Source organism: Schistocerca cancellata, chromosome 5, assembly GCF_023864275.1.
Source record: "Schistocerca cancellata isolate TAMUIC-IGC-003103 chromosome 5, iqSchCanc2.1, whole genome shotgun sequence".
NCBI lineage: Eukaryota > Metazoa > Arthropoda > Insecta > Orthoptera > Acrididae > Schistocerca > Schistocerca cancellata.
Window position 1 is genome coordinate 426,174,876 of NC_064630.1, and position 15,252 is coordinate 426,190,127.

Consider the following 15,252-nt stretch of genomic DNA (forward strand, 5'->3'; position numbering starts at 1 on the left):
CAACAGATGCACATAACACACACTTTAGTTATCTATAGTATATTCTCCTTCACTATTTAGAATAGGCTGCCAATGCTGGGGTAACTTATCAAGTCCGTGAGAGTAGGCAAAGAACTCACAGCACCATGTTCAGAATGCATTTTCGTCTGGAAAAGAAGTTCCTTGAAGGTTGTTCAACAGAGAACAGGTGATATCCTGGAGTAGCACCACTTCACACAGTGTTCCTGGTTGTCATTCTCAGATTTCATCTACAAGACAGTTGTTGACAATAGTGATAGTTACACCTCAGGGAAGTAAATTGTAGTTTACCGCATCACTGGTGTTCCACCAGATGTATAACATTATGTTTTGCAGATGCATGAAGGTCTTTTAATGGGGAGTGAGAAGCCAATTGATAACGAATAATTAGAGATGCGCATATGGCCACCAGCTGACTTTTGTGATTTTGGCTTAGAGCATGTGGTACCCACAGACCCAATTTTTGAATCTTCCCCAATGCATGCAAATGTTCACGAAGATGGAATGCTCACTGTTCACCATATTTGTCACTTGTCGAGTACATTGACGTGTATCATTGTTGATTAATGCATTTAAACCATCTTCATCAAACCTTGAATGTCTTCCTGGAAGTGGAGAGTCACTTATGGGGGGGGGGGGGGGGGGGGGAAATCCTCCTTAATGTAAGAAAACCATTTTCTCGCCGTGCTCTGTCCAATGAATTATCCCTATACATGGTGCAAATGTTTTTGGCAGCCTATGCTGCTGTCGTGCCTCCACTGAACTAAACAGAACAATATGTCAGAAACGTTCCAATTTCTCCACTAGGCACTCCATTTTCTAGTGTTCAGAGCTCCACTCACTATCTCCAAAAGACAAAATGACAATATGTAAACTCAAATAGCAACAGTGAACCACAAATAAAAAAAATGAGAATCCATAAATAAGCCCATAGCAATGGGAACATCAACATGAAAAACAAAAACACTGAACTTATGCACCAACCTATTATTTTTTGCCATCATTACTGCATAATCTGTACTGTATGAAACAACCAAAATAAATACGAAAAAATAACCTTGAAGTCCGGTCTTTTTCAGTGTGTGTTACCCTTTAAGATGTATCAAACACAGATGTGCCAGTAAAATTTTAAATACTGGCATAAATGGCTGGTTTTCTGGGCCTAAAATTTTTCTAAGTGTTTGATCCTCAAAGTGTTAAGTTTTTAAACACAGTCAAACACTCTGTGATTTAAGACAGTCATCAGATATTCTCTCACATAACATAATTCACCTCTTGTAAAAGGAAATTTACTTTAAAATAATGCTTCTCAAACCACCATTCACAATACTTTCCTGTAACCTGTTATAAATGTAAACAGTTGTGACATCACATTCGTTGAAAGCAGTTTGTTGTTATGAAGTACTGTGTAGTCTTTGTCTTAATGCTTCTGAAACACTTTGCTGTTGACTGACAATTGTGTTTTGTTTTGTAAATGGCACATTTATTTGCAGCTAACATTTTATTTTGGTGTTATTCTCTCATTTATGTTTTACTGCTGTAATATTATTCTGCAGTAGGTGGCTAAAGCAAAATTCTTTGTTGGAATATCAGTTCTTACTGGCTGGAATCAGAAAAATTTAACTGAAAACTAAACCAATATAAAATTCCTGAAAATCTCAGGATTTTCTCAGATGAAAAAAATTCCCACATTTCTCCAGAGGAGTATACACCCCGTCTATGCATGATTACAGGACAGCATTGCTGCTAGAGCAGGCTATGTAAGAAATACTCTTCAAGATAATCTCTCTAATGGTGCATTATCCTGTAAATATGACATGTAATTCTATAATCAATACAACATATGAATAAAACTTTATTCATGTGGGACAACTCTAAAGGAGTGCTAATTTTTCATTTGTGTAATTTAGGAATGTGTCAGTACGTGCAGAATTCCATTTGAATGAAAACCCATTTACAATTAAAATTTTTCCATGTAGCTTGTTTTCACCATGTCGCTTGATGGCTAAGTGGCTAAGAGTCAAACTACAAATCCAAAGATCCAGAGCAATATTTATTAAGGCCTGGGATTTTTTTCTATCACTTATCATTTCTTCCCCTTCCAACAATGATTTGCTTAAAAAATTCCAAGTTTCACTGCCATTCGGACTCTATGTAAAACTGTGTGTATAACTGGCTGGTTGCATGAAGGCAACAGCATGTCATGACCAATTGGATAATATCTAGCAATGCATTGTATTGTTCAAACCAACCTTCAAACTGAGGACAGTTTTTTGTAGGAATATTATCCTTCAGATACAGTGAAGGTCATGTAAAAGTAAAATCATGTGGGAAAAAAAATATTGTCATGTAACCGCACATCTTGAATTGTAGTACAGGGAGCAATCTTCAGAGCTACCCGTGTATTTAAGCATTTCAGTACTTTAAAAACTGCAAAATATCCATTAAGTAATACATTACATGTTACACATTTTACTTTAAGGACAAAAAGATGGTTAAAAAAGAACTAGACAAAGCCATAGAACTACTATGTACCAGACAGATGTTGCATACAAGTTGCAGGTGATGAATATAAGGTACTGAACAGAGGTTGTAATTACTGTAGCTATAAATTCACAAATGACTTTTCCCTTAAAAATATGAAATTAAGGAAGTAGACACACACATTTTTACTTGCTGGACACAAAAATATTATATAATAATGGGATCTTGGCCAATAATACAATGGATAGAAAAAACTAGGAGCTATTTTACCAAAACATTAAAAAACTGAAGAGACAGAGCAATAGAAGATAAAGCTTGCAGTTGGCAGTAAGTAAAACACAGCTGCACAAAAACAGTTACTAGAATAAAGTAAAATTATTAGTTCAAAAGGAATTTCATACATAATGTGTTCCTGATGATAGCAATTAAGAAGAAATTATTTGGCTACCATAGGTGACATATCTGTTTTTTGAATGTAGCTATATATTCCATGGCTAGGACAAGATGAATCAATTCAGTACATTTTTATAACAAAACATTAGTAACAGGGACAAATGTATGCAATACTGTTGGGCTCCCTTGAAAAGGAAGTAATTAAATCCTTTAGTAAGAAAAGAACCTTGATTAATATCAGAATAAGAGAGGGATTTTTTGATATGAAAGACATCCAGCAGTACAAAATGTTGATGCTACATTACACTTGCATAGATTGACTTAAATTCTAATCAACAAGAACCAATGGTTACATAAATCATGACATATATTACATTGTTATAAATCAATATATTTTCCTTCAAATAAAGCTCTACTTCATGGTATTTCACACAACTGAAATATTTAGTGCCACTCTGATGCAAATACTACCTGTAATCATTTTGGAAGGCTCCATTAAAGGATGACAAAAAGTCACCAAGGAATTTTTTTAAATGATTACTTTTTTTCTACTGTAACTGGTATCACATATCAACATGTCACTCACCTCCAATTTCAGGGAGTTTGTCTGACTTTCCTCCCAGCCAGAACTGAACTATTACATGCAAAACGAAGCATATCAGTGAACCTATACCAAATATAAGAAAAGTATCTGCTCCACCATACTGATCTATCAGTACACCTCCAATTAAACTTCCAATGGACACTCCTGCAATAGAACCAAAATGAAATTCAATTTCCATAAAATATTTTATTTTACAGCAAATGTAGGCAAAATACAACATCAGAAGTTTTCTAATTCTGGTCTTCTATATATATTAGAGCGAAGATTTTATCAAAAATACTTTTGCAATTTATATGTTTTCATACTTCATCTGCAAAGGTAATTACTTTTTTCCAAGTGTGCACAGAAAAAAATACACTGACAGTAATCAATCACGTCAACGTCATATATAGCCACCATATGGTGCAATTTCTGTTGAGGAGCTAAAACAAAGTGATACAACATATAATATGGCACAGAAACAATATGCATCTGTGCTGAACCTAGTTCTGAATAAGAAAAATCCACTGAGATCACACATCAAATGGTAATTATTATTATCACACACACACACACACACACACACACACACACATGGAAGACGTGGCAACATAGTGCCCCCTTGGGGCAGCTGTTTGTAGCAGTCTTGCTGAATGGCTATGCGTGCTGATTATGCAACCAGTGACACTGCTCTGTACAAAGAGATATTGTCTGTTGGGCACCAGAGGACATAACATGTTGCTTCTTAACCTTTTTTGGTGTAGTCTGTGAGCGCGCGCGCACGTGTGTGTGTGTGTGTGTGTGTGTGTGTGTGTGTGCGCAGACTACACCAAAAAAGGTTAAGAAGCAACATGTTACGTCCTCCGGTGCCCACCAGACAATATCCCTTTGTACAGAGAAGTGTCACTGGTTGCATAATCAGCACGCATAGCCATTCAGCAAGACTGCTACAAACAGCTGCCCCAAGGGGGCACTATGTTGCCACGTCTTCCATGTATGCCAATTGCCCACTGGATGACACCACATTACATGGAAGGACAATGAGCAAGCATCTAGTTATCCTGGCTGACAGCTGCCAATCGTGAGGACTGAGTTTATTCATCAGTGTTATAAAATAACCAGTGCTGCCAGGCTTCTACAGTCAATCTATGCTCAATCCACAACATGACCAGTCCATGGATGGAGATCACACTAAGAAACCAGTGAGCTACCATCTACAGCAGTCAATGGAGAGTGGAACCACCACCAGTACAGTGGACCTCCAGGAAGTCATCTCAGAATATAACTTGGTAGATATGAACTTTTAAGAAGCACTATCAGGCTTGTACTGACTTATTTATTCGAGGTCACCTGCTCCAAGAAGTGCTGTTTGTGTCCATTTGTACCAGAGTTCTGTCTGAGTGTTCAACTAAACGCTGTTATTATACTCAGATTATTTATTTGTGTAGTTGTCTCCAATACTGCACTGGCCCAGTTGTACTGAGCTGATGTGCTACTCGACATACAGCCACATCACAACACAAAGTAATGGGGGATCGGCCACTCTCCCTCTCCAAATGCAATCAAGTGACAGGAAAGAGATTAAACTGCTATTATAATCGAATTTCTCATTAAATAAAGCAATACCTCTAAAATTTTAAGCAAACTGTGCTCTGGTGATGGAACACAGAACATAAACATAGGAAGTATAACATCATCACCTGTAAGCAGCTTAAGGTCTGGATTTCATTATAATTTCATTCTTCGAGAGCTGCAAGATCAACTGCCCCCGTTGATATTTATCAATGCCTGTAAGCAGCTAAAGGTCTGGATTTCATTATAATTTCATGATGAAACTACTATTGTACATATCTAAGAGCAACCATGTTTGAAGCAACAGCTACACCACACCACACAATGCTCCGCAGTGTGATCCACAACTGGGTGACTTAGTTAGTTTCCGGCCATACTCCCTTAAAATGTTGTACAGCAGCTGTAAACTAAACAGGTGATATGACTTCCTTCAAACGCAGCCCTTTTCTAAAATGCTAGTAACAGAGATAGTATGCTAGTGACAGAGATGGAATAGGGAGAGGTTTATGGGACACTTTTGACCTCCATGTCTTCATTGGTGATATGATCCATGGGCAGATGTATAGGTTCAGGAGAGAGAGAGGGAGATTACAATTTAAGTAGGGCGGGAAGGGTAATTTTGCTTAGGAACAGATGGCAAGGGTAATTAGAAGGAGCTTCCTCATTTTAGGACTCAGCAAGTGAGAGACAAAGCTTTGACAGAGCATGCTGTACAGTCATTACAGTCACGTGTAATATTCTGTGAAAATGAGGGTGATCCTTTGTGTCTCATCTCTGATCCTTTGTGTCTCATCTCAGGTGTGCAATCACATGGGAGATCCGTTTTTGAACATTGTGACAAAAGTGTCAGTCTGCAGAAGCCTAACCGATGCTTGAAGAGTGATTGTTTCTCAGTGCAGATGAGGCACCACAAGTGATCTGGCAATATAGAAGTGACTTTTCGGCATATAATGGGTGACAGCTGTCAAAATGGAATTACTTTTACTGACTGACATGTTCAATGTGAACAGAAAAAGAAGGAAGATTAGGGCTCACACATACCATTGAGAAGGAAATTAAGAGATGATGATGATCGATTTGTGGCGTCAACCGAGCAGTCATCTGCACCCATACAAAGTCCCTATTTTTACGCAGCCACTGACACAAATGATGATGATGATGATCATCATGATCATGAAATGATGAGGACAGCACAAACATCCAGTCCCCGGGCAGAGATAAATCGCCAACCTGGCCAGGTATTGAACCTGAGACCCCGTGATCCACAGGCAGCAACACTAGCCACTAAACCACGAGCTGTGGACAAAATTAAGAGAGACAAAGCACAAGCTTAGACTGAGGATAGATGGGTAAGGAATTTGGCCACATCTTCCATGTCATTTTCAAAGGAATGATCCCAACATTTCCCTTAAAGTGGTTAGGAAAACCTAAATCTGGGTGGCCAAGTGAGGATTTGAATTGCCACCTATTTGAATGTGAGTTCAACATCTTACCACTCCACTATTTCTCAAGGGAGAGGTCTTCATTGAGTGGGCTGTGAGGTTGTAGCCAATCATCCAGAGTCAAAGAGCAATATGAAAATAGAATTAGAGAAAAGCCATAGCCTGGTCTCACTTTGAATTCAGATTATAAAGATATCATATCAATGAATCTAACAATACCAACTTTGCAGGTTTATTTATGAGTGATTTTTTTATGTAGCAGTTGTTCTGGATGAGGATATTGTTAGATGTAACTACCAGGAAGGATGTGGTTGGTTTTCCGCCAACTTGGCAATGGAAAAGGTAATGTCTAGTCATGGTAAAACCATGTATCCTGGGGACGTGGAGTGGCATCAATCAAAAACAACAATGGCAAGTACAGCACCAAACAGTAAAGACAAAGGAAATGTGGGGGCCATTGGAGAAAGTACGAACTTACTCTCGTTCCAGTTTAACTGTTGCACTCTGTACACACTGATTAATATTATCAGTGAAAGATGCATATTCTATTTACCAACAGCACTGCTATCTTCAAGTAAATAAAACTGTGAACTATATAGGGAATTCAGAATGACGCAAATGGAATTTCCACATGGCATATTGGATAGCAGATCAAACCATGACAATATTTGTCAATAGGAAAATAAATATTGTGTTACTTGGACAAAGAATAATTAACACACCTCTGGATTTGGTCACATCAACTAATTGCATCTAGGGTAAATACTATGCAGTAGACAAACAAAACCAGATGTACTAAGAGTGAACACATGATTTCAGTTAACTGGGAAAATTCTGGGGACTGTACATTTATCAGAAAGGGAGACCATAGATAACAACCCAAGACTCTTGAAGTAGTCCTGAAGGGAGAAATCAGAAACTAGAGTGTGCACCAAAGTAGGCAGACATTATGATTGGAAAAGAAGAGACAGCAATGATTAATAGTATGACATTATCTTCACTGTATGTTGTACAGGCTTTCAAAGAGGATCACAGAAGAGATGTGGCAATGCAGGCACAGGCATGTTATAGGTGCACAGGAGTGGGCAGTGAGAAATCAGACTGCTTGATCAGGGAAAAAAAAAACAACCTACATCTGTCATTACTATAATGTTTCGGAGTATGTTCAGTAACAGAAACCGTCCAATGTTGAGAAAAGTAATGAAGCAATGCTAATATGTAGAATACTATATACCATCAAAGAAACAGGTGTCGAATATATACTGGATACAAAGACACACAGAGATAACACTGTATTATGAATGTGCAAATATTAATTGTTTGTCGCTATACATGACTTACCTATTCCTTCAAATGATGCACCAACAAGACCTTGCACTGTTGCTTCTGTTCCAGGTGGTGAAACAATACTTGCATATGAAGTCATGGCTGAGTAAAATATTCCAAATGTAAGACCTTGGAAAAGTTCAATTGGCAAGCACCACCATGGATTTGTAAGAAAATAATACAGAATAAAGCGCACTCCAAATGCCAGTAAAACAAGAGACATTGCATGTATGTGACCAATCTTGCGTAATATATGCCCTGAAACAATTAAGTCACCAATTGATATTTGTTACAGTCAGTTTACTGTTCAGTAAGGTAAAGGAAATATACCTTTTATTTAAGAATAATATTAAAGCAGTGAAATAAAAATTACACATTAGTCATTAACCACAGATAGATACAGTATACATGGCATTTTATCATAAGGATCATTATTACTTGTTCAACAAAATTGTGCCACACTCACAGAACATGCTCTTTGACACAGCAGACTGGATTTAGAAAACTACTTTCCCAGATGAGCTTAAGAGTTTATTGACAAATGCTCTGAAAAGAATTGCGAGAAATAAAATTTTGGTCAAATAATATACATATGTAACAATATGAAACACAGTTGCTGCACAATAGTTAACAGCTATGAAGTAGATTGATCTCATTACAGGACCAGCAGTATATTCACATAAGAGATTAGATACTTCACTGTTAATCCCAATCCTATCCCCTCACACTAGGTTCTCTTAGTTTAGGTGAGAACAGACTCCCGATCAAGCTCTTTGAAAAAAAATGTAAAGTTCTTCCTTGGTCTCATTTTAGGAATTCAAGGACGACCCTAGATTTCCTGCTCTCAACTTACAACTTCAAATCTCAAAATAGAAAATTTGTACAATGGATACAAAGGTGGTAACTTTGATGAGGAGTCCATCATTACATCTTGTAATGCATTGGAACCTAGGATTCTGGGGAGTCCCAACATTTGCAGTGATGAAGAGATGGACTATACTAAAAAGCCTCTCACGCCAGGTGTGAATTACGCTTTTTGTGCAAAAATAACTGCGCCGGTGAACATTCATTCCCAACTGTGTAAATTCTATGGAGAAACATGTATGAGCATACAACATGGTTGCAAATTGTGCAGAGAATTCAAAGATGGCCATCAGTTTCAGATGAAAGGATTGCAAAAGTGGAAGAAGCAATGCTGACAATTTGGGAGTTCTGTGAGATGATCCCTGATATTAGTGAGACCAGCACAGACAAAATTTTGACAGAACATTTGGGGAATGAAAAGATTTGTGTAAGGTGGGTCTCAAGAATGCTTAAGGAAGACCACAAACGTAAACATGTGGAAGTGGCCAATGAATTTCTTAAGCAAAATTTTGTACATGGCTGCACATTCAGAGACTGCGAATTGTTACAACTGAAAGAAAAACAGCCCTTGGTCACTATTTTTAACAAATTAACCTGGTTTCAACACTGCTAGGAGTGTCTTCCTCAGAATTTAAAACAGAGAATGGTCTATATTCTATAACATGGAACAGAATTATGACTAAAAATTTATGATAGGGTATAAGTACGGAATCATAATCAGAGACTGACAGTACTTACATGTCATTTATAAAATATAGTCACAAAGATACTTAAGATAAAGAAAACTATGATGGCGAGCCACTAAGGGCTGCTCGTTACTTGCTTGGTGCATGTTGCAAAACTGACTGAGGTGCCTGCGTAATCAAATGAGGCCAGGTGAACATGGCACTGCAATGAGCGCGCCATCTAGTAGCCGTAGATACAATTAGGCTACTTCACATTGAAATATAGGCAGAAATGATTATAAATAACAGTATTTGGTACATAACGGAAAGCAATGTTTGTTTGACAGTGACATACAACATAACATTTTGTTTACATCAGAGCTTATAACAGTAAGATAACACATGAAAACATCATTATGAAAATGTAGATTGGACTGAATGACAACTTGTACAAAACAATATTGACGTGAAATGCAGCCAAGAGACATTTTATAATTGAAAAACATAGGACTACCTTAGAAGGAAAAGAACATTTCGGCAACCTGCACAAGGAGACCCGAAGTCAGATATCGAGTAACAGCTTTATACCTTTAAAAAAATTTTGTTACATAGCTGTAGCTATTCGTTAAGGATGAGGCTATCATTTTGAGCAAAATGCTTGAAAATCTCTAATTCTTCTAGAATATCTAGTCTACGCTCTTTCTTTTCGGTATGCAAGATGTTGCTATTGCAGATGGCTTTAGGTGAATGACCTGTAATTTGAAGATGGTCGGCAAAAGACGAATTTTGGGGGATAGTGCCATATTTTTCTCAGCAAGTGTTCTTTATATCTGGCAGTGAACGCGCGGCCTGTTTGTCCTATATAGTAAAAGGAGCAAGTATCACAGACAATTTTGTAGGCACCAGAATTTTGTAAAGAGGAACACATAGAATCTAAATTATGAATGAAGTTTTTTTTTTCAAATTGTTATTAGTAGAAAAAGCAAAGTTGCAATCATACTTCTTTCGAAGAATGCGTTGGATCTGATAAGAGGTAGGCCCCATGAAAGGAATAGAGAAATATTATTCTGAGTTAGACATGATAGCAGAAGTGCCTAGCATAGTAAGTCTTTTAGCATTTTTCTTTTTAAGGACGTCATCTACTATGTTGGGTTTATACTCATTGTTAACTGCTATTGTTTTAAGTAAATTGATTTCGTCGTTGAAGTTTTCTTTAGAAAGTGGGATGGAAACAGCTCGGTGAACAGCAGAATGAAAGAAGACTTTTTTATGCAATTGTGGATAAGTAGAAGATGCAGTAACGGGCTGGTCGGTATGTGTTACTTTATGAAAAATATTGAAAGAAATTTTATTTGTTTCTATAGTAAGTATCAAGTCAAGGAAATTTAACTGACGGGCCTCATTTTCAAATTCAATAGTGAAAGAAATTTTCTCATGAAGATCATTGAATAGGTTAAAGATATGATGAACACCATCCTTTGTAGATGATTAGAATATCATCAACATATCTGGAACCATGAACCATGGACCTTGCCGTTGGTGGGGAGGCTTGCGTGCCTCAGCGATAAAGATAGCCGTACCGTAGGTACAACCGCAACGGAGGGGTATCTGTTGAGAGGCCAGACAAACGTGTGGTTCCTGAAGAGGGGCAGCAGCCTTTTCAGTAGTTGCAAGGGCAACAGTCTGGATGATTGACTGATCTGGCCTTGTAACAATAACCAAAACGGCCTTGCTGTGCTGGTACTGCGAACGGCTGAAAGCAAGGGGAAACTACGGCCGTAATTTTTCCCGAGGGCATGCAGCTTTACTGTATGATTAAATGATGATGGCGTCCTCTTGGGTAAAATATTCCGGAGGTAAAATAGTCCCCCATTCGGATCTCCGGGCGGGGACTACTCAAGAGGACGTCGTTATCAGGAGAAAGAAAACTGGCGTTCTATGGATCGGAGCGTGGAATGTCACATCACTTAATCGGGCAGGCAGGTTAGAAAATTTAAAAAGGGAAATGGATAGGTTAAAGTTAGATATAGTGGGAATTAGTGAAGTTCGGTGGCAGGAGGAACAAGACTTCTGGTCAGGTGACTACAGGGTTATAAACACAAAGTCAAATAGGGGTAATGCAGGAGTAGGTTTAATAATGAATAGGAAAATAGGAATGCGGGTAAGCTACTACAAACAGCATAGTGAACGCATAATTGTGGCCAAGATAGATACGCAGCCCACACCTACTACAGTAGTACAAGTTTATATTCCAACTAGCTCTGCAGATGACGAAGAAATTGAAGAAATGTATGATGAAATAAAAGGAATTATTCAGATAGTGAAGGGAGACGAAAATTTAATAGTCATGGGTGACTGGAATTCGAGTGTAGGAAAAGGGAGAGAAGGAAACGTAGTAGGTGAATATGGATTGGGGCTAAGAAATGAAAGAGGAAGCCGCCTGGTAGAATTTTGCACAGAGCACAACTTAATCATAGCTAACACTTAGTTTAAGAATGTATACATGGAAGAACCCTGGAGATACTAAAAGGTATCAGATAGATTATATAATGGTAAGACGGAGATTTAGGAACCAGGTTTTAAATTGTAAGACATTTCCAGGGGCAGATGTGGACTCTGACCACAATCTATTGGTTATGACCTGTAGATTAAAACTGAAGAAACTGCAAAAAGGTGGGAATTTAAGGAGATGGGACCTGGATAAACTGAAAGAACCAGAGGTTGTACAGAGTTTCAGGGAGAGCATAAGGGAACAATTGACAGGCATGGGGGAAAGAAATACAGTAGAAGAGGAATGGGTAGCTTTGAGGGATGAAGTAGTGAAGGCAACAGAGGATCAAGTAGGTAAAAAGACGAGGGCTAGTAGAAATCCTTGGGTAACAGAAGAAATATTGAACTTAATTGATGAAAGGAGAAAATATAAAAATGCAGTAAATGAAGCAGGTAAAAAGGAATACAAACGTCTCAAAAATGAGATCGACAGGAAGTGCAAAATGGCTAAGCAGGGATGGCTAGAGGACAAATGCAAGGATGTAGAGGCTTATCTCAATAGGGGTAAGATAGATACTGCCTACAGGAAAATTAAAGAGACCTTTGGAGATAAGAGAACCCCTTGTATGAACATCAAGAGCTCAGATGGAAACCCAGTTCTAAGCAAAGAAGGGAAGGCAGAAAGGTGGAAGGAGTATATAGAGGGTCTATACAAGGGCGATGTACTTGAGGACAATATTATGGGAATGGAAGAGGATGTAGATGAAGATGAAATGGGAGATACGGTACTGCGTGAAGAGTTTGACAGAGCACTGAATGACCTAAGTCGAAACAAGGCCCCCGGAGTAGACATCATTCCATTGGAACTACTGACGGCCTTGGGAGAGCCAGTCCTGACAAAACTCTACCATCTGGTGAGCAAGATGTATGAAACAGGCGAAATACCCTCAGACTTCAAGAAGAATATAATAATTCCAATCCCAAAGAAAGCAGGTGTTGACAGATGTGAAAATTACCGAACAATCAGTTTAATAAGCCACAGCTGCAAAATACTAACACGAATTCTTTACAGACGAATGGAAAAACTAGTAGAAGCCGACCTCGGGGAAGATCAGTTTGGATTCCGTAGAAATACTGGAACATGTGAGGCAATACCGACCTTACGACTTATCTTAGAAGAAAGATTAAGGAAAGGCAAACCTACGTTTCTAGCATTTGTAGACTTAGAGAAAGCTTTTGACAATGTTGACTGGAATACTCTCTTTCAAATTCTAAAGGTGGCAGGGGTAAAATACAGGGAGCGAAAGGTTATTTACAATTTGTACAGAAACCAGATGGCAGTTATAAGAGTCGAGGGACATGAAAGGGAATCAGTGGTTGGGAAGGGAGTAAGACAGGGTTGTAGCCTCTCCCCGATGTTATTCAATCTGTATATTGAGCAAGCAGTAAAGGAAACAAAAGAAAAATTCGGAGTAGGTATTAAAATCCATGGAGAAGAAATAAAATCTTTGAGGTTCGCCGATGACATTGTAATTCTTTCAGAGACAGCAAAGGACTTGGAAGAGCAGTTGAACGGAATGGACAGTGTCTTGAAAGGAGGATATAAGATGAACATCAACAAAAGCAAAACGAGGATAATGGAATGTAGTCGAATTAAGTCGGGTGATGTTGAGGGTATTAGATTAGGAAATGAGACACTTAAAGTAGTAAAGGAGTTTTGCTATTTGGGGAGCAAAATAACTGACGATGGTCGAAGTAGAGAGGATATAAAATGTAGACTGGCAATGGGAAGGAAAGCGTTTCTGAAGAAGAGAAATTTGTTAACATCGAGTATAGATTTAAGTGTCAGGAAGTCGTTTCTGAAAGTATTTGTATGGAGTGTAGCCATGTATGGAAGCGAAACATGGACGGTAAATAGTTTAGACAAGAAGAGAATAGAAGCTTTCGAAATGTGGTGCTACAGAAGAATGCTGAAGATTAGATGGGTAGATCACGTAACTAATGAGGAAGTATTGAATAGGATTGGGGAGAAGAGAAGTTTGTGGCACAACTTGACCAGAAGAAGGGATCGGTTGGTAGGACATGTTCTGAGGCATCAAGGGATCACCAATTTAGTATTGGAGGGTAGCGTGGAGGGTAAAAATCGTAGGGGGAGACCAAGAGATGAATACACTAAGCAGATTCAGAAGGATGTAGGATGCAGTAGGTACTGGGAGATGAAGAAGCTTGCATAGGATAGAGTAGCATGGAGAGCAGCATCAAACCAGTCTCAGGACTGAAGACCACAACAACAACAACAACATCTGGAATAAGAAAGAATGCATAGTGACGCAGCTGGAAAACAATTAAAACATTTTTCTTCTAGGGAGTTGATAATATCAGCAAGGATACCAGCTAACGGGTTTCCCATAGCGAGACCGTCGGATTCCTCGTACAAATGTCCATTAAATTCGAAATAGTTGTACTTGACTACAACTGAGATGAGATTCATGAAGTCTGTGATTTGTTCATCTGAAATATCTTTTTTGAACCGACGTAAATTTTTTTCTACAATTAGCAGCATTTCCTGTACGGGGGCGTTAGTATAAAGATTTTTTAATACTGAAAGAAATTAACTTTGTGTCTGAACTGCATTCTAAATCTTTTATTTTTTGGACTAAGGCGTGACTATTTGGGATGGAAAAATTGTTCACAAAGACAAATGATTTTCTCAGAGTTTCATGTAGAAATTTGGCCAGATCATGGTATGCACTATTCATACTATTAGATATTGGGCATATCGGATGATTAGGTTTGTGGATTCTAAATTGAGACTGAAGTTTTGGGGGCTGAGGGTTCATTTTAATGAGCATTTTCTTCTGAAACGGTTCGAGTAGGAAATTTGCGCTGTTGATGGCTGTCCTGACCTCTCTTTGTAAAACTGGAGTCGGATCCTCATGTAGTCTCGAAATACTATTTTCATTAAAGAAATCTAAGGTTTTGGAAATATATTCAGAGTTATAAGCAATAACTAAAGAGCACCCTTTGTCTGACTTAGTAATTAGGGCTTCTGCTTCTTTAAGTTTATTATTAATGGAAACGACCAATTTTCTATCATTATGTGTAATGTTATAAGTAGGGGCTGTATTTTTCATGAAAATGTTAGCTACATCATAAGCAATACGAGTTTGACAAGCATTATCTATTTTTTTACTATCGAGACCAGCTTTAAGATCTAGAAGCACTTTTTCAATCACATTTCTATCTGACAAGTTGGGCAAGACATTATACTTCAGCCCTTTTTCCAGCAGGATAGTTTCATTTTGTGTAAAAATAATGTTAGTTTTCTTCAGAATTCTTTTGTAAAAAGTGTGATGGTTTTTTTTTTATTTAGTGCACGCTGAGGACTCTTTTCGCTACGAAACAGACAGAAAAG

General features: G+C 38.1%; 1 protein-coding gene across 2 annotated transcripts in view; it reads right to left on the minus strand.

The window, feature by feature from the left end:
* The window catches only part of LOC126187547 (major facilitator superfamily domain-containing protein 6), a 143,214-nt gene that overhangs the window by 37,768 nt on the left and 90,194 nt on the right, over window positions 1–15,252 (minus strand). For both annotated transcript variants that reach the window (XM_049928697.1, XM_049928698.1), the window contains exons 7-8: window positions 7,834–8,076; window positions 3,482–3,643 (exon numbers count right to left, since the gene is read on the minus strand). In XM_049928697.1, coding sequence (XP_049784654.1) covers window positions 3,482–3,643; window positions 7,834–8,076 — 405 coding nt within the window. The remainder of the gene's footprint in view (window positions 1–3,481; window positions 3,644–7,833; window positions 8,077–15,252) is intronic.